At 40.5% G+C, this 21182-nt stretch overlaps 1 protein-coding gene across 1 annotated transcript in view; it reads right to left on the bottom strand.

The window, feature by feature from the left end:
- The window catches only part of BMPER (BMP binding endothelial regulator), a 175951-nt gene that overhangs the window by 64773 nt on the left and 89996 nt on the right, over positions 1 to 21182 (bottom strand). Inside the window, exons 7-10 of the mRNA XM_067562445.1 lie at positions 17015 to 17114; positions 8738 to 8847; positions 8185 to 8325; positions 5621 to 5725 (exon numbers count right to left, since the gene is read on the bottom strand). Coding sequence (XP_067418546.1) covers positions 5621 to 5725; positions 8185 to 8325; positions 8738 to 8847; positions 17015 to 17114 — 456 coding nt within the window. The remainder of the gene's footprint in view (positions 1 to 5620; positions 5726 to 8184; positions 8326 to 8737; positions 8848 to 17014; positions 17115 to 21182) is intronic.

Here is a 21182-nt window from a genome sequence, read left to right as displayed (position 1 = left end):
TATTGGACCAAAGGCTCAATCCACTTTGCCCAGGCCACGTTATTTTTTAATAGTTCTGTCTCAAATAAGAGGTTGCTAGAATTAGGAAATGTGCACTTTTGTTTGTGTGTGTGCATATGTATGTGTTCTTTTAAAATCTTCATTGAATGAAAAAGTGGCCTAACTGATTTGCTTCAAATTCGCTGAAACTCGCCTTCAAATTGAGAATAAACATAGAAAATTTCAACCCAAAAGGTTTGTCCAATACAAAAAGTTTACCCTGCAGTAGCGTGCTGCAGGGTAGAGTCACACCTCAGCTTGCGAGGTAACTGTGTAAACAAGCTTTTATGAAACCTAGGGTGATTACAACTGAAACTGCTGTGCAACTTTAGGGTGCTGCTGTAAATCACCCAACACACCCAAGCAAGAAAGCAAGGGGCATATAGAACTTCCTTACTTCCCTGCACTGGCTATCCACATCTCCAGTAGCAGCTCATGGAAGGGGAGAGCAGCCTCTTGAGCGTTACTACTCCTGTTCTCTTGCAAGTGGGCAGTGCACCAGCCAGAGCAGAAGAACTCAGTGATGCTGAGTCTCTCAGGCACCTGTTTTAATAAATCACTTTCAAACACCTTTAACTAAGCACCATATAAACCTTAAAATACTATACAGAGAGATTTAGTTGGGCAACCCTTATTAGCATTAATGGGAGACATGCAGTTTAACATCCATACTGAATATTCTTACCTCTCCGTGTCAATAAAAGAGTTGAAATCATCAGCCAAGCTGGAAGTGGCAGAAATTCAAGTGAAACTGTAATCTGCAAGGCAGCCTGCTGAGGCTGGTTACTTGAGCCACTATGTTGGCACGGGATCCTGTTTTTGTCTTGCAGAATAAGGAAGCCCATTATTGCTAACATGTGCTGCAAGAGTTCTTTAGCACTGAGGGTTCCCTTAGGAGTGGATAAGTGATGTGATCCCATTTTTACTTATGAATATTTATAAGCAGACTACATTCAAGTCTATTTATTTTCTGGGACTTTTCTTCTTTTTTATGAGTTTTCAATTCTATGTTTGAGGTGGGATTTTTTTTAAGGCAAGATTAATTCGGTTGGGGGGGAGGGACTGTTGATTGTGCAATAGCAACAGCTGTTGTTTTTTTGCGCCACATTTGGCACTGCAGTAAAAACAGCAACTTTTTGTTTGTAATAATCACAGATGTGTATAAAATTAAACACTGTCTGTGCTTGGGATGGCAGAACGTGTTCTGAATAAATTTTAAACTCACATGAAGTTCACGAGTTCAAAATTTATCCACAGAATCAAATCCTCTGAAAGGTTTCATGTGCAATGAATATTAACTATTCCACAGAAATAGTGCTCAAAGACAATTTTATGCTGTAAAATCACCATGCCCTTCATAGCAGCATCGGAAAAAACATATCTACAGCAACTCAGCATTAGCCCAAGCTGGTATCACTGATTAGAAGTGTGGTATGTACTGGTGGAGGGAGGAAAACAGCAGCGAGGTAGAAAATGGTAGAGAGAGACCCAAAGGAGAGAGAGAAAAGAGATGGTATAAAAGGAAAGAAAGAATTTGGAAGAGTAAAAAAATGTAGAGAGAAGAAAGGGGTAAGTAAAGAGAATAAACTCTTGTCTTCATGTACAGCGCTGCAGTGATGCAGCTGGGCCGCTGCAGCGATTTAGTGAAGATGATATTACACCAACAGAAGAGCTTCTCCTATCAGCATAGTTAATGCACCTCCCTGAGAGGAGGTACTTGTGTTGATGGGAGAAGCCCTCCCATCAACGTAGTGCTGTCTACACCAGGGGTTAGGTTGGTAAAACTACGTTGCTCAGGGGTATGGATTTTTCACATCCATGAGCGACATGGTTATATTGATAAAAGTTTGCACAGTGGAGACCTGACTTTAGACAAGAAGAGGTTTAGAGAATCTCTACAGAGGGACTCAATCCTGAAGATGATGAGTTTACTCAATTTCAGTAAAGCACTTACGTACATGCTTAACTTTAAGCGTATGTGCTGCCCTGTTGGTTTCAGCCGGACTACCCACATGCTTAAATGCTTTGCTGGATCAAGGCCAGAGTGCTCAGCATCTTTCAGAATGAAGCCCAAGGTAACTGAGAGGAAGAGTGCCTGTAGAATCAGAGATCAGAAAGCGGAAATAGGAACCATGAGCCAAAAGGCTCCCTGGAAACCCAAGCAGGGCTGACTTTGCTATCAGTGTGGATGGAGGGCATAGAAATAGAGACATATACATTGCTTCAATGTGCAAACACAAAGAAGTTCAGAAAGACACTTCCTGAAATTATCAGAAATAGATACTTTAAAAAAAAAAAAAAAAAAAAAAAAGTACAAAAAAATGTGCATAACCTTGGGAAAAATGAAAGAAATGGCAGAAACAGTCTCTCAAAATGTGGCAACCTGCCACCAGTCCAGACAGTAATACTAATGGATACTTGATATAAAACACATCTACAGCTTTACCAGCGTGAAGCCTCTTCTTAGTCATATAGAAAAGTCCAAATTAATTTAGAGTTAGGCTCATGAATGAATTAATATTCCATCAGGAAAACTTCATGAACAGAATGCTAAAGCTGAAAAGTTAAGCTTTTAAAAGTCAAGGTATAAATACGTAAGCTTGCCTGAACATCCTTAACTCTTTCAGCCTTGTATGTGTGTGCATTATGACACAGGATTTAATGGCAGGATAACATGGGACCACTCTTATTCGCACCGAGCAGTGCCTTACTCCATAAGTAGTCCCACAAGAGCAGGTCTACTCATGGTCTACAGTGTTATTCAGAGCTAATAAGAAAATCATAATCTGACCATATTTTTCTTAAACAATACAGTATAATCTTGTAATTTTTCTTCAGCCTAGCTCATGATATGCTTACAAACTTTCAGCACACACATCACTACCATATCTGTATCTTGTATTATGTGAAGTATTAATTAGTTCTGTATAGGTTTGTGACAGAACAACCTCGTCACAAGGTATGTTTGTGAAAGGATCAAATGAGTGATATATGTTATTTGCTTTAAAATTCCTTAAGGAGAGATAGGAAATTAAAACTCAACACTGTAGGGTTGTTTTCTCCTTTCTTTCAATAGCCCTTGTCTTGAAAAAAACAGGTAATGTGTTTTTACATTAGGGTGGTATTTTGGAGAAGGGTTGGTTTTTTGGTTGGTTGGAGTTTTTTTGGAGCTGGGAAAGGCAAGAATTTTTACTCAGACTGAGAGACTCCCTTTTGAGTCCCCAGGAGGGGGTAGATGGGCTAGAACCTATTAGGACTGGAGCTAAGGGATGGCATTGCTGGTTTTTTTAGTCCTGAAGAGCTGACTCTTGTTTGGGAACTTAGTTTGTGGGTTTAGTGTCGCTCAGAAGCGTATTTTGGTCTGGGAGTGTATCGTAGTTCAGACGCTCACTCCAGCTTGGAAGTTTAGTATAGTTTGGATGCTTGCTGCAGCCTGGGAGTTTAGTTTAGCTCAGAAGCTTATTCTAGATGTGGAAGCTTATTCCATTCCTGAGAACCCATCACAGTATGAGAAGCTTAATTTGGATTGGGAGTTCAGCCCCCACTAGAACCTATAACTAGTACAATTCAGTTAAGGGTTTCAGCTAAAAGCCTTTTTATCCCAATGGGGGATTTATAAAGGGATGTTTATTTCTTCTGAAGCTGCTATTGGCATTTTGTAAGTTACATTTACATGCTTCCCCTATGGGGGTCTCAACATTTAAAATCCTTTATTGTCTATATTTTAATGTAGGACCTCTAACTTTTTTTGCTCTTTTCCCTAACTTCACTTACGAGTTTAGGACTCACAGCTCCCACGCTAGGACTGTAGTATGACAATGCTGAACCGGCATGTAAGTGTGCCTTAAGGGTCAGAGTTAAAGCTATTATTGGAATGTACAAGGTGAATTTTCATGTGGCATTGTTTTCAGCAACTGATTGTATGAATAACAAAGGCAATAATATATTTATTTATTACCGTAACTGGTTATTTCCAGTCTTTTCAATTCTTAAGTTTATTTAAATGACATATAATGTAATGTATTTTGCACAAGGGTCATATTAAATTACTTTAGCAATCTGAGCTCTGAGGAAGCCTAAAAGTTTAAATTGGGTAAATGTAGGACACTATAGAGGGACACACAATATTTTCTATGGGGCAATGCTCCTAAGAATTCTCATAGGAAATTTAATAGTGCTAGACAAAAAAATGAATATGGTCTTAGGTTCTCATCTCCTGTGCACTCCCTCAGGATTGCATGAGGGAATGCCACTACTATGGACCTCCTAGTATTCCCAAAAGAGTTCCATTAGTGCACATTTTCTAAGGTGCACAGTAGCAAAGTTGCTCTCATCCGAAGCTTAGGCGGCCCATGGCAGAAGGAATGAACTCCTGTGAACCACCGAAAAGGTGCAGTAGAAGATTGCTCTTCTGCATAGAGTTCTTAAGGTCCACTGATGCAATGGCTCTGCCTCTGTAGCATTTGGAGATCCAAAGTACAAACACCTTATTCTGTAACACATTCACCACTGCCCTGGGCTGTCAAAAAAATCACCAGAACAAAATTTTATACATGGGAGTTTGTCACTGAACATTTTATACATAGGTATTTGTGACTAATATTTTCTCCTTTTGGCTTCCATGAAAGAGAAGGAAACATTGAGAAGGAGTAATGTTAATAACTTGGATATCTCGTCAGCAGTTTGTTTTAAAACTACTCTCTGCATAAAACATCATTTTAGCTCTGCTTCTGCTGAAAGCTTGAACTATTAAAACTAAGTAATTAGCAAACGACAGGCATCCAAAAAACAAAATGTTAGACATCAGCCCAAAATGTTATAAAAGGGTCATTTTTAAAGTAATTTAGTAATAGGAGACTACGCTAATCTTTGGATTCACTTCAGACTTTCACCCCCCCCAAAAAAATTGATCTGCACCTTAGGAAAAAGTGGCATAGTTTTGGTTGAGATCATTCTTTGTTTTCATGCCTAACGAAGTGAGTAAACCCAGTTGTACTGAAAAAGTCAACACAACCTTTGCTGTACATCTCCATAGTAGACAGACACAATCTATTAATTTTGGCAACCCTGCTACACCAATAAAGCTATTGAATATGTGTGAGAGAAATATGCTTGGGAACAGAGAGAGCAGCTTTGGTACAGATATAAAAGGGGGAGAGGGCACAAAAGCACAGGAGCCTTCAGAGCAGAGAGAGGGGCCTGAGGACAGAGATAGGCAAACCTGAAAAGAGATATTAGATTTCTTTGAGAATTCTAGAGACAAAGTACGTGAGATAATATCTTTTATTGGATCAACTTCTGTTGGTGAAAAAGACAAGCTTTCAAGCTTACACAGAGCTCTTCTTCAGAAGTTGGTCCAATAAAAGATATTACACATTACCCACCTTGTCTCTAATATCCTGGGACCAACACAGTTACAACAACACTACATACAACAATTGAGAATTCTAGTCAACTCTAGAATCTTTTAAGGTTCCTTCTTCCCCGGGCTTTGTGTCCTACTGCTACACTAGTTCAGCTGAGAAACACTGAGAAAGATAAATGGGGATTTCGGGAAAAACATATTCCATTAAAAACTCACATGAGGGCAGCTGCTGACTGGAATGCACTGCTTCTTGCGACATTCTGTCTTGCCTTTCACACAAGCACAGATGGTGCAGTTAACAGAGGACCACATTTCTCCATCCTGCAGGAGGGAGAACATGATATATCTATCAGCTAGGGGACAGAAGGAAATTATTCCAACAATGCATCATTTCCTTGAACAGAAAAGCACCACTTTCCTTTTTTGAGTTGTCATAGTCTAAATTATTATGAGGTGCTCATCCACACCCAGTCAGATTAAAGATGAAGATGAACAGAGATTTCTTCCCTCTGATCCTTGATGTTAGAAAATCATTCTTTCAAGTTTCACCAAAGCATGTTTTCATTTTCCTTGAATGACCCGATTAGTTGCATTATTTCTCTCACCAGTGGGATGTGATCACACCTATTGTGAATTTTCATTTAAGATGACATTAGAAAAATCTGATTCATTACCTTGGGATGACTGACATGTTTAAGTTATTGCATGTGAAAGCACTTAATTAAAATGTCAGAATACAGTGAATTTATTCCTAGATGTGGCATCATTCTGGATCCACAGGAACGGACAAATAATGAATTCTAATTCAGATTACTTACAGTGCTTTAGCAGACATTTAATTGCTAAACATCTGAAAATGTTTAGAACAGATACAGTACTAGACTACCCAAAGGTATAGTAGGAATGGCAGTATTCTTCCAGAAGACAGTCTGTGTCTAGAAAAAAGGATTACGTGGGCAGCAGAATGCACTTCATAGCCTTGTTTTTAACATACTCAGGAAAGTATGGGGAACTGTCCTGGCTCATTTCTACATGCCTTTGTATTTGCCAAGTGCAGTTCCTAAAGCATTCCACCTCACCCACGTACTGTCCTGTGCTAGACCACTTAGAGCCTCAACGTGCAAGCTTTCTGTTTACAGGACGGCTGTGGAGAAAGGGTATGGGTCGGGAAGACAGAAAGAGAGTAGAGGCAGTCCAAGAGGACAGAAAATGATTATGGATCCACCTAAATTAGAGTTCCTCAATGTTGGGATCAGAGTGAAAGCAGGCTCAGATTTTAAATGGCAAAACAGTCTGACTTACTATGCACAGCATGATTTTAAAGGACCGTCCAGCCTAGTCTTTTATTCTTAGGTCATGCAGAATTGTCTTGCCTTTTTGGTGCAACATAAGTTGACAGACACCATGAGCAAAAAAAATCACAAGAGCAACTAAAATAAGTTACAACAGTTAACTGCAGCCAGTTAGCCTGATTGTGACCTCATACCTGTTTTACACTTATGTAACTCCATTAACTTAAAGTTATTCACAACAGTTGTGTAAGTAAGGTAAAATCAAGCCCAGTTCCCACCCCATACCTCATCTTCCTTTTGTCTTCATAAACACTTGTTAGCAAAATAAAATAATCACAAGAAACAGAGTATTTCATCTGGGTACTCAAGAAGTAGCTATTTATACCAGAAATACAATACGGCCACTGTTTAAATTCTAGTCAGATAAAATGTAGTTTCTTTGCACCTATTAAACACAGTGTTTATTCACATATAATTTACAGAATAAACACTTTGGCTACATATAAGTAAAATGGAATTAATGGAAAGCAATTAGGGAAGAGTAAACTCAGTGCACTCAAGGGATTTAACATTTGATCTGATTCTCTTAATTCACAGATAGTCAACATGGAGACAGAATCTGTTCCAACACAATGTGAAAGAAGCTGCACCACTTGAAAAACCAAACAGGGACCTGGCATGATTAGTGTTTTGCAGGAAATCATTACAGATCTGAACATTTTGAGTGGGAGAGAGGAAGGAGATCATTGCTACCTGGAGTTCCAATATGGGGTGTTAGGAAGCACTGTCTGTAACATAGCTGTGAACTGTAATATATCCAGAACTTCCAGCTGAGGCAAGTTTAGCACAATTCCTGCCAACTCAACCTGGGGGAGGCTCCTTTTTGACTCAGCTGATAAAACTGCTGCTTACAGACCACTGAAAAATACCTTTTCTAGGACTATCAGAATTTGTTTGGGAAAGGGAAAGACACCCTCTGATTAAAAATGCATTATTCGGCATGAAGCAGCCCCCTGATTCTCTGTATGGGGAGATGGAAACAGCATGCCAAGTATACGAGGAATTAATTTTAATTTTTTTCTATCAGCAGAACTTACACAAATTTAAAAAAACAGCAGATGGCAAATTTTGCAAATATTTGCCTCTAAGCTATTCTGTTCATAGAATCAAAGACTAGAAGGGACCTTTGTGATCATCTAGTCTGACTTCTATATAACACAGCCATAAAATTTCCCCAAAATAATTTCTAGAGCATATCTTTTAGAAAAAATTCAATCTTGATTTAAAAATTGTGAGTGCTGGAGAATCCACTACAACCCTCGGTAAATTGTTCCAATGGTTAATTACTCTCACTATAAAAAATGTACACCTGCTGGCAATCAGCAAAATGAGAATTCTGCTAAAACGCGAACTACAATACTAATTTATAGTAATGCAATGCTATTTTAGCTATTACAATGATACAATGAGCCACTCCCAAAACATTACCCGAAAGATTTTATTTCCGAATTTGCACACTTTCAATTCTTCAAGAGAGATGTACGAAACACACTCCTGGCAGCACTGTTCCTTGCTTTTATTGCATTCGCCAGGAGGTGAGCACTTCTTCTTACATACCACTGTAGAATTCTGGGTGAAAGGACAGAAGAAAAGCAAACGGAACAATAATTTATTAGCATAATATTCACCCCCAATCGTAACATTGTTTTGTGGTAACCATTTCCACTCAATTTAGTGAATAACTACTTTGATTAGATCTACTTAGAATAAGATATTTTATTTAATATAGGGAATCTTTCAGAGCGTGTTCATTTAATAATGCAGACAAGGCCTAATTCTCAATTTGCACTTTTGTAGTCATGTAAAATCTGACCATGTTGACTCGGTAGTATTTTACATTCCATTTGCCCGGGTGTGAATAACCACACAACGTGCTAAGCAGTACAGAGTCAGGCACTGTAGTTCTCAAATCTTAGAAACATCTCTAGTAGGCAATAAAAAAATCACAGCACACAGCACAAGAATGTAGTTACTGACTTACTCTGCAGGTACACGTAGTGCAGTTGTCATAAACAAAAGAGGATCCATTGTCATAAACATCACTGTGAAAGAGGCAGCTTCCAAATGGGAGGTCAAACACTTTCCTCTGGCCTAAATATAAACAAAAACAGACACAGACTGTGGTTGAAAGGATGCCATGTTGTCAACAAATATAACACAGCTTGTTGTCTCCAGACTAAATTCACATGCAGTGTCTCATTTGCTGTATAGTTCCATTTTGGGGTGTAGAAAGTTTTTTTTTTTTAAAAACAGATCCGTATTCATTTAGCAGATATTAATCTGAGTAAGATGAGGAGGTTACTTACCTAAAATTGGAGGTTCTTCAAGATGTGTGGTCCCTATCTGTATTCCACCGAGGATTTATGCATGTGCACCATGCATTTGGAGCCAGAGATTTTGAAAGTAGTAGTGTCCATTGGTCCATCCGCACATGCTCCCTTGGCTCACCTCATGGTTTCATCCGAGGTGATAAAGGGCGGAGCAAACCACCTGCGTCTCTATTTCCTTCTCCATCACAAATCCAAAGGATCCACAGCAGAGGGGAAGGAGGGAGGGAAGTGGAATACAGATAGGAACCACACATCGTGAAGAACTCCTAGTTACAGGTAAGTAACCTCCTCTTCTTCTTCAGGTGATGGTACCTATTGTATTCCACTGAGGGTGATTAATAAGCAGTAGCTAAGCCGGAGGAAGGTGTGAAGATGAGGATGAAATGGTTGAGCAGAAAACAGCCATACCAAATGAGGCATCCATCACAGAGTTCTGCACCAAGGCATAATGTGTAACAAAGGTATGTACTGAACTCCACATGGCGACTCTACATGTGTCCTGAAATGGAACATGGTGTGGGTGGCTGTGGTCAAATACTGGGTTCTAATGAAATGGGCCCTCACCCCAGGAGGTGGAGGCAATCCTGACAACTAATAGCATAGTGTAATGCACCTTGAGCTCTACTTGGAGATTCTCTGTGTGGAGATTCCCTGCCCCTTAACTCTATCAGTTATAATGATAAACAATCCAGGAGTTTTCCTGATTGGTCTTGTCCTCTGCAGATAGAAAGCCAAGGCCTGGTGGACCTCAAGGGAGTGAAGTCATCAATCATCTTCCGAGGCATGAGGCTTTGGAAAGAAAGCAGGTAAGTGGATGGGTTGGTTGAGATTAAACTAGGATATGACCATTGGCAGACACTTGGGATATAGACACAGGGAGACTTTATCTTACTGGAAAGTGGTGAAAGGATGGTCCACAATCAAGGCCCTCTTAGCCACAAGGAAGGCGACTTTCATGGAAGGAGAGACACAGAACACGAAGCCAGCGGCTCGAAGGGCTGTTTCATTAGTGCCGATAGGACTAGGTGAGGGTCCTACTGGGGAGCAATAGGTTGTATGGGTGGGAAAGTTCTGATGAGTCCTTTTCAAAACCTAGCAGTCAATGGGTGTGTAAATACGGAATGTCCTTCTATGGGAGGTGGAAGGTGCTAACTGCTGCTAGGTGGACCCTGAGTGAGTTGAGGGCGAGACATGATACCTTCAAGGATGGGAGGTAATCCAAAAAAAGAGAATCTCCAACTCTTCAAGGGAAAGCCCCTTCTGTTAGGTCCAGGAAGTGAAGCAGTTTCACCTGACCCGGTGGAATGCTTAATGGACTCTTTCCTGCTGTTCAAGAGGATGTTTTGCACCTCTGATGAACATGCCAGTTCTAGAGAAGATGCCCTCCAAATACCATGCTCTGAAGTGAAGCATCTGCAGATCACCATCCTGCCATGGTGCTGCGTCAGTAGCTGAGAGAAAGTGGGGATGGGAAGTGGGGGACGGGCTGACATGCGGAGGAGGTAGGGGAACTAGAATTGTCAGGGCCAGAATGGGGTGATCAGGTTGATTGTTACTCTCTCCCACCTGATCTTGTGGAGTACCCATGGCAGGAATAGCAGAAAAGGGGAAGGTGTAGTTGATCTGGTCCAACCAGCAAAGTATGAGAGCATTGCCTTGAGAAAGGGGACAAATACTGCTGCGAGGCAATGGGGGGAGGTAAGTGCTGCATTTGTTGTTGGTGGGAGAGACGAAGAGGTCCCTGGTCAGAGTCCCCCATTGGTCATAAATGTCACATACTGAAGTGTTATGGAGTTCCCACTCATGACTGATCACAAGTCTTCTGCTGAGAGTCTGCAGTCATGTTCTGAGCCCCCAAAAGAAAGGCTGCAGATAACAGGATCTGGTGGACAATGCACCAATTCCATAGATTGACCCCTCTGTGCAGAGTGGTTGACTTTGTGCCCCCTTGTTTGTTGATGTAGTAAACAGTGGTCGTGTTGTCCGACATGATAAGAACATGAAGGGAGCAGATGGATGGGAGAAATGCTTGGCATGCCTTCCTTACAGCCTGAAGTTCTAGAATGTTGATGTGCATCCTGGATTCCCCAGGGGGTCCATGTTCCCTATGTCATGTGAACTCCCATGTGCACTCCCCAGCCTATGAGCCTATGCATCAGTGATGATTGCCCTGTCGAGGGAGAATGGAAGAAAGACCCACAACAGGTTTGTGAGGGGGTCCCCTGTCCACCACTGGGGGGAGGAGAATACCACGGGGGGCAACTGTTAGCATAAGGTCCATGGCATGGTGCGCATTGGTGAGTAGACTCTCTGGAGTCACATTTGGAGGCAACAAAGGAGGAGGCGAGTGAAGGTGGTGATGTATGTACATGAGGCTTGTGGGCCGGATGGATGTCTATGTGAAAATTAGCATCCTGCATATCGAAAGCCATAAATCACATGCTTTCTTGTAATGATGGGATGATCGCTGCTAAGGTGACCATACAAAACTTGGGCTTGTGGATGAAGCAATTGAGATGATGGAGATCCAGAATTGGTCTCCACCCACCCTTCATTTTGGGTATCAGAAAGTAAGATTAATACAACTCCGTCCCTCGATAGTCCAGAGGAACCTGCTCTATCACCCCTTTTTGTAGTAAGGAGTCCACCACTAGGGTGATGATGTTGTCATGAGAATAGTCCCTGAGGATGCATGATGCGTATGCATAATGTGTAAGTGGAATACAATAGGGACCATCACTCAAAGAACTCCTTTTCCTGCAAGGGAGGGGATTTTAATATAATTTAGGGCATATTTCTATTAGAAAACCTTTCCTTGTCCCACCAACATACAGTATACCAGTCTATCTAAATCAATTTAAAATCAACCAGTGCAAACCCCTAATATAGATGCACTTAAACTCGTCTAAACCAGATTTATGTTTCTGCATTCAGTAGATTACTGGATTAAACTAAACTGGTTTAAACATAATTCAAACTGGTTTAAATGTTGCTAAATTAGGAGTTTGCAATTTAGTTACAACAATGCAAAAGAGCTATGTTCTGGCCAGCCATTAAATGATTAATCTCTGTAAAGATGTTTGATGTACTCATTTAGCGTAGCTTTGTGTACTATGCTCAAACATGTCTACAGAAATTATAGGCATTTACATAACGTTAAAGTTACCTATATTAATCAGAATGGAGCTATCAAAAGAAATAAATAAAGGAAAGGAGAACTTATATTCCATGAACCAAATTACATGGCTTTGGAAGGAGTGGAGGAAAGGTAATATGAAAATATTTGGTTCTCATAATAGTAAGGGACCTGATAGCATAGGTCAGAGTAAAATTTAGAGAAGGCAGGAATAGCATCAATTCCTTCCAAAAGGATAGCAACAGCTCAGTCTTCCAACACCTTGCAATTCTGCAAGCAATGTAAAACCTCAATCTTGAATTACACCACATCATGCTATTCCACTTCTCTCTCTTCTGTTCGTCACATTCTGTTCTATTGAACTCTTTTGAACAGATGGACAATACATTGGTTCTATGATATGGACAAAAATCCACTTAAGACTCAAATAAAATCACTAAGCTCATCTTCCCTTTTGTGCAAAGCAAACTTGCAGCAGCAACGTGCTTTCGCCTACTTTTTCTTTGGTGATAGCCAAGCTCTGATCTTGAAAACTTGTGAGAGTTTATCTATCTGTCACATATCTGTGTCTCATTTCCAAGGCATAAAATGATTATTGCATATAAGTGCAGCACAGTACTAACTTATTACAATGCCATTAATTTAATTCTCAGACTGGTGAGAAACCCATATCGTGGCATTTGGGAAGCTAACAATTAAAATAAGAATGGCCATACTGGGTCAGATCAATGGTCCATCTAGCCCAGTATCCTGTCTTCCAACAGTGGCCAATGCCAGGTGCATCAGAAGGAATGAATAGAACAGGGCAATTTACCGAGTGATACATCCCTGGCCATCCAGTCCCAGCTTCTGGCAGTCAAAGGTTTAGGGACGCCCAGTGCATGGGGTTGCATCCCTGATCATTTTGGCTAATAGCCATTGATGGGCCTATCCTCCATGAACTTATCTAATTCTTTTTTGAATCCACTTATAGTTTTGACCTTCACAACATCCCCGGCAACAAGTTCCACGGGTTGACTATGTATTGTATGAAGAAGTAGTTCCTTATGTTTAGTTTAAACATGCTGCCTAGTAATTTCATTGGGTGACCCCTAGTTCTTGTGTTATGTGTAGGGGTAAATAATACATCCTTATTCAATTTCTCCACACCTTTCATGATTTCATAAACCTCTGTCACACTCCCCCACACAAGCCTCTCCCGTCACCTCTTTTCCAAGCTGAAGAGTCCCAGTCTTTTCAATCTCTCCTGATAGGGAAGCTGTTCCGTACCCTTAATAATTTTTGTCACCCTTCTCTGTACTTTTTCTAATTCTTGCATAGCTTTTTTGAGATGGGGAGACCAGAACTGAACGCAGTATTCAAGGTGTGGGTGTACACTGGATTTATATAGTGGTATTGTGACGTTTTCTGTCTTTTTATTTATCCCTTTCTTACTGGTTCTTAACATTCTGTTAGCCTTTTTGATTGCCGCTGCACATTAAGTGGAGAACTTTTCAGTGAACTATCCATGGTGACTCCAAGGTCTCTTTCTTGAGTGGTAACAGCGAATTTAAACGCCAGCATTTTGTGGGTACCTTTGGGATTATGTTTTCCATTACTTTGCATTTATTATCATTGAATTTCATCTGCCCATTTTGTCGTCCAGTCACCCAGTTTTGTGAGATCCCTTTATAACTTTTCATGGTCTGTTCTGGACTTAACTATCTTTAGTAATTTACTTTCATCTGCAAACTTTCCCACCTCACTGTTTACCCCTTTCTCCAGATCATTTATGAATATGTTGAATAGTACTGGTCCCAGTACAGATCCTTGGGAACACCACTATTTACATCTTTCCATTCTGAAAACTGACCATTTATTCCTACCCTTTGTTTCCTATCTTTTAACCAGTGACTGATCCATGAGATGACTTTCTCTCTTACTTTGCTTACGAGCCTTTGGTGAGGGACCTTGTCAAAGGCTTTCTGAAAGTCCAAGTACACTATACCCCCAGATTACCCTTGTCCACATGTTTGCTGACACCCCCTCAAAGAATTCTAACAGATTGATGAGGCATGATTTCCCTTTACAAAAGCTGTGTTGATCCTTCCCCAATAAATTGTATTCATCTGTGTCTGATAATTCTGTCTTTACTATAGTTTCAACCAATTTGCCTGGTACTGAAATTAGGCATACCAGCCTGTAATTGCCAGGCTGGAGTTTTTTTAAAAATTGGCATCACATTAGCTATCTTCCAGTCATCTGGTACAGAAGCTGATTTAGGTGATAGGTTACATATCACAATTAGTAGTTCTGCAATTTCATATTTGAGTTCCTTCAGAACACTTGAGTGAATACCGTCTGGTCCTGGTGACTTTTTACTGTTTAATTTATCAATGTGTTCCAAAACCTCCTCTAATGACACCTCAATCTGGGACAGTTCCTCAGATTTGTCACCTAAAAAAATGGCTCATTAACACCCCTTCAGTCACAAAGGAGAAAGAAAGGAAGGGGAGAAATACACCTGGGGGAGCGGGTTATAGATCATTGTAATAAGACATAAATCCTGTGTCTCTATTCAGTCAACAATTTTTAGTGACTAGCAAAATTCTGAATTTAAGCTCCCAGGCTCATCTTTTCAAAACGTTGTGCAGGTTTCCTTTGAGGATGAAGACTGATAGGTGAGATATAGAGTGATCACTTAGTGAAAAGTGTTCACCCAAAGGTAATAGTTTTTGTCTTTTATCATTTTCCTGTATGAGTTCATTTGAGAGTGTAGTGATTGTCTGGTTTCCATCCACATATTATTGGGGCATTTAGTGTACTGGATGAGGTACACCACATGTTGTGATAGGCAGATGTAGGACCCATGGATCTTAAAAGGTTTGTTGTGTCGGGTGTTGACCATTGTAGTAGTAGAGATATGTCTGGAGGTTTTGCATCTGTTCTGGCAGGATCTGGTGCTGCTTTGAGTTGGTGTGTGTGGGGAGCTTTCTTCTGATGATGAGCTTGGAGTGTTTGGAGGTTGTTTGAAGACCAGAAGAGGGAGTTAAAAAAAAATGTATTTCAGGATGGGGTCCCCAGTGAGTATGGGTTGTAGTTATTTGATGATATCACATAGGGGTTCCTGTGTGGGATGCTAGGTGGCAACTAGGGGTGTGTGCTCTCTGGTGCCAAAGTTTTATGACCCAGCCAGGTGTTTCAAGACTTCTCAATTAAAATAAATAATTACATACATATATAAAGCTGTGTTTCAAGCAGACAACGTTATGATATTCTGGAACACTCTACAGGCCTGGAGACTCCAGGGCCATGGTCCTCTGTGTCCCTTCACTAATTCAGCCCCAGAAATAGACTCAAGATGCTAAGTAAATGATATGGCTGAGATAACAAAAGCCCCTCTCTCACCCAGTTAGGAGTTTTATCAACTCTGTTCCAACCACTGAGAGACCTAGCAGACAAAATTAAAACCCAGATTCCCTTCATGTTAGTTTTTTTTGCTATTCTTTGTTTCTCAGTTAGAAAGATGCATTGAGGATTATTTAATCTAGAGGTGGTTGGAGATGGTCTGAGCAAAATAAGAGCAAGCCAAGGTCTTTATCTTTTTCTGGTTTGAAAGAGTCTGCCTTCCCAAAAGGAGTTTGGCTCAGTCCCTGAATCTCCACATTACAAATGCCTTTTAGGATATGGTGCTAAAGCTCTGAAGTCTCTTTTCTGAAACCTGCTGCTGCTGCTGTCTCTCTCAAATTTGACATCTCCCTAGGGCTTCCCCTGGAGTTATGATCCAGAGCATGAGATGTATCTAGGAAGCCCCAAAGTGCATGTGCTCTGAGACTTCTCAGACATCCAGTATGCCGAGAGACCACTAGATCACCTCACCTGTCCTCAGCCTCAAGTGAAAGGGTTGCTGGATTTCCCCTCTTCTGAAGGTGCCGGCCATGCGGAATGATGGCGAAGCAATCTTAAAACCTTTATTGGCACTAGAAAAAAGAAACACCCTCTCCCCAGCCTCTACCTGAAGATCATGATGCCACCGCTGGAACCAAAAATAGACATGAGCTGGGGTGGGGAGTGTCTAAGGTTAAAGGTAAAATACTGTAATCTTTAATTTAACTCTGATTCCTTGCATGTAGACAACTGGCCAGACTGATTCTTTCTGGTGCAAACTGGGCCCCAAGGATTGTCAATAGCTGGAGGGCAGATGCTCCACCCCCAAGATTTCACATTGTTTGTATTGCTTGATGTGTGGGGGGAGAAGAAAACTCAGTACATGCTTTTGCATCAGATGGCATTCAGACTATTCCCAGTTCAGACTATGATGCCCCTCCGGGGAGTGAACAATCACACAAATTAATGGGTCCCTATCCATTCTGACGACACCTTTTAATAACAACACGTCAACTAAGGGTTTTTTTTTTAATCGGTATTTCCTCAAAACCAAAAATGGGGAAACCTGCTTGAATAAAATAGCAAAAGGTGAAGCATCTTTCTAGGATTCATGGACATTTCAACAAGCCACCTTCCCCAATCACACCCTGCTTTGCAAAACATGTATGGTAAAGGTGGGAATCAACTATATTCTTTTCTCTCTCACACAACAAATTTCCCAACCACTCTCCCAAAATTTGTCACTTGTATCTTTCTTCAAGACCTTACTATGTCTATTGAGGCTACCTGTATAAAAAGCTGATTGTAGCCTTTACTAAGCATCACTGATATTTGCTTTTTACCGGCTGCGAAATATTTGTATAAAAGCCACTATGTGGAAATAAATTGCATTACATACATTTTGACTGTGAAAAGAACCACTCACCTAAACATTTGGGGCAACAGTGTCCAGATGGAATATGACTGAGATGCTGGGGACATGACAGAATGGGGCAGACTTCTCGTATGCACTGTGTCCTGCCTCCCTATGGGAAAATAGGCTCAATTAGGGAAAGAAAAAACATGCACACACACACTGATGACACGTCTTAGAGAAGCCATAGCAGAAGCAATATTTACCCACAATATATTTCTATTCATACCTGGCATCGGGACTTTAGGCAACTGCCATAAAGCACGTCCTACGTTCCTTGCAGTGTATCTATATGTATTATTGTTTTTCACTCTGATAAACAATAAGCAAGTGATAGCTGTACAAAGAGAAGTGCTTGGCTAACTGGTTTCTCCATATGGATGTGGAAAATTCAAGTAGAATAAAGAATAATACATTAACCTTCCTTGAGATTCTAAAAAGTTGGTGAACCCTTTTTTTCCATTATTTTTCACCTCATATGCCTCTGCATAGGACTTCTGGACTCATCTGGGACAGGAAGCAGACTTAAAGTACAAGAAGAATGGGTATTCTCCCACTATTTCCACCACTTCAGGAATCCCAAGTAGCCAAAATCATTCATGAAAGCCCATTCTCAGTCCAACTGTACCCACCCAAACAGTCTGCACTGTTCAGAGAACAAAGAACAGATAGTGAATGGGACAGAAGGAGTGTGGCAGAGAGAAAGAGAGAGGAAAGAAGTGTATACTGAAGGACCAGGAGAAAGTAGAGGAGAAAAGGAGAAAAAGGCAAAAGAGAAACAGCATAGAAAGTGTAAGAATGGAGAAACCAGTTGAAGGAGATCAATCAACAATATAGTGACAAGGGGGAAAGAATAGAAATAAGGCAGGACTTGGTTCAGTGGAGATTTCAAAGGAAAAAGGAGTTGGCTTTGCAGATAGAGGGTAGAAAAAGAGGCAAAAGTTTTGGGACTGGAGAAAAAAAGTGAAGGTGCCACAGAGATAAATAATGTTTTCTACCACTCCCTGTTCTTTATGAAACATTATTTATTACTTATAATATAGTAATGCCTTTAGGCCCTAGTCAGGGATCAGGGTCCTATTGTCCTACGTGCTGTATGCACATACTCAACTCAAAGAGTTTTCAATCTAAACAATATCCTGTTTTTTATTCTAAAGGGGAGATTTGTTGGGGGTGGTGGGGAATAGGGTGACAAGATAGCAAGTGTGAAAAATCAGGACAAAGGGTGGGGAGTACTAGGCACCTATATAAGACAAAGCCCTAAATATAGGGATTATCCCTATAAAATAGGGACAACTGGTCACCCTAGTGGGAATGGGATTTTTTGGCTAAGGACAGAGAGACAGAGTGAAAGAGTGTTTTTTCCTCTTTCTATTCTGTTGCCAAAATCCTTCTGTGCACATCTCGAGACCTCAACCAAAATATCCTCTACACCCATGACTGGTATCCAGGTTTTTCACTTTTAAAATCTAGTGACCTTTCACCCATGAAGGGAATTGAGTTAGTTTAATCTAAATATCCTGCCCAATTCATAAGTTAGAGCAGAAGATTCAATCCACAATATACTTTGTACTCCCGGATGCTGCGATTAAAGAATTCCACAGCCATATACATTCAGGATGCTTCTCTGACCTGTCTTGAGACAGATGAAAAAAGCTATTCTTTACAGAGTTCACTCTTTGAAATTATGGTACAAGACTCCACTCCAAACAGTACAATAGAACAGTGAACTATGAGCAAGGTCCTATGTTGCGAGAGCAGAATAATCCAGTCTGATATTATTATGAAAAAATTAATGTACTGTCTGTAATACATACTGTAACAAGATTTCAGACACTGAACTCTCTAGAAAGAACATTTTTCCATTTGCCCCATGGGGGCCAATGAAGTATCCTGACTGCACGTGGCTATGGCCTGCTCATAATTCTTTCATTGCAGCAGCCAGGAATACAGAGTTTATTGTGAGCTGAAACTGCTGATCTAAATTATGGATCAGACAGAAAACTTTGACAAAATGAAATGAATTCCTTCACTAAAGATTCTTCCAGTGCTCAGGGAATAGCTCTTTAGGAAGAGGCACAGGTGCAGAATGAGAGAATAAATCTCTCTTCATGGCTCACAGAAATGATGCCGTCACTCCACTGAGGGGAAAGCTCAGAGAAGACATAACCCATCATGATAAGATAACGAGAAATTAGGGCAAGGAGCCCTTGATGAGACTGGGGGTGGGGAAACACTGATGGTGGGTTAAGGAATGATCTAGTAGTTTGGTTGACTAGAGCCCTGCCGTATGAAAGGACCCCTCCACACCTTACCTATGGATTTTGTTTTCTTCACATATACATCCCCAGACCTGTTTTGGAGCCCCACATCTTTCACTGATCAAGGCAAAACTCAGGTTTAATCCTTATCTGAGAAACCCCTTTCTCATCTGTTCTGCTTAGTTTTTATACTGCACTCATCACTGCATTGAAGAGTTTAGGTGTATACATTTTTAACACACTGTGTAGTTTCTGAGGTTGGGCTGTCTAATGATTCAGGGCTGAGTAAGGGAGCTAATGCAGTTTTACTCTCCCTATCTCAAATAAAAAAGTATTTAATCATCTCTGCATTTGATTTATAGCCCCTTTAGTGAATCAGGAAAGAAGTTCCTAATAGTAAATGTTCTCTTTTCCTCCTGATCACCTCAGCCCAGGTCCACGTTTATTTACGAAACAGCTTCAGTGCATCTCCTGAACAAGACTGCCTGCTGCAAAGCTACTATTGGCAAACATCCTCAGCTTAAATTTTATCACATGATACATAAAGTCTTTGTTATTTCCAGCTGAACCTTAATTCCCCCCCCCCCCCCCCCCCCCCCCCAGGCCCACGAACACCTGAAACCACCCTGCTTCTGAAAATCAGCCCCCAATAAAAGTATCTCAAGTTGGGTATCCAGAAGTTAAAGCACCGAAAGCCACTAGCTGCTTTTGTAAACCTTGATTGTCATTAAACATACCCAATATATAGGAGACTACACAGAGCTCTAGGGGATATTTTATCATCAGGAATCTTACAAAATATTGATCAGAAGAGGCCCTAAGACATCTGGTTTCCAACAAACAGAAATATGTTTTCATTTGATAAGTAATGCTAAATGTTTGTTTGTTTTTGCTTTCTATTTATGGTTCCTTTGTGATCAGCACCTTTTCTCATTCCGCTCACCTCTCCTTTCCCCTCACCCAGGAATTTTCTCGCATATTGAATCATGTCTGGTTTTTTATCCCATTGTTTCTGATTCCAGCTGTTATGCTGTTTAGGTCCTAAAAGTGAAACATTCCAGCTCTCTGCTACCCGAGATAGATATTCCAGGCTATTCATATGTCATCATATGGTGCATGTTCAAAAAGAGCCTAAAACAAATCAACCTGTTTCATTTAAAATAACAGTAACTCCACCTGGTCTTCAGCTATGCGAGGGAGTTGGTGAGTTTCGACCTTCAAGAAAACATCAAAACCTTTACAATGCTATGATCCAGACCTTTATTCTCCTAAAAACATGCAGCATTACTTATCCTAAGTTCAAAGTCGCTGTAGGTTTTCCCCAGGTAGGATTAGCTAGAGTCCCCAGTGCTTCAAACAGCATGAAATGAAGATGTGTACAAATACAATAATGTTGCTAAAGTAGGTCAAGAAAAAGGCATACGGAAAATAGTTTGTTGCCCTCCTTCCCAATATTAACTTTGGTGAACTGAAAACTCCTGCAGCAAATTACCAATTATTTTGCTGTGACAAAATCAAATGGCTGTATCCAGAATACAAATCAGAATAGGGAAAGAACAGGTTAAAGACTATTTAGATAAGTTAGAAGCATTCAAGTTAGTAGGGCCTGATGAAATTCAACCATTGGGTGCTTAAGGAACTCGCTGAAGAATTCTCAGAACCATTAGTGATTATCTTTGAGAATTCATGGAGGATGGGTTAGGTCCCATAGGACAGAAGAAGGGGAAACATAGTACCTATCTTTAAAAAGGGGAATAAAGAGTATCTGGAGAATTACAGACAAGTCAGAACTTCAACAATTAGAAAGATGCTGGAACAAATTATTAAACAATTAATGTGTAAGCACCTGGAGGATAATGGGGTTATTAAAAATAGCCAACATGGATTTGTCAGAACAAATCAGTCCAAATCAACCTAAT

Source organism: Emydura macquarii, unplaced genomic scaffold, assembly GCF_026122565.2.
Source record: "Emydura macquarii macquarii isolate MOO-44397 ecotype Brisbane River unplaced genomic scaffold, CSIRO-AGI_Emac_v2 contig_2432, whole genome shotgun sequence".
Lineage (NCBI taxonomy): Eukaryota > Metazoa > Chordata > Testudines > Chelidae > Emydura > Emydura macquarii.
This window is presented reverse-complemented; position numbering and strand designations above follow the sequence as displayed.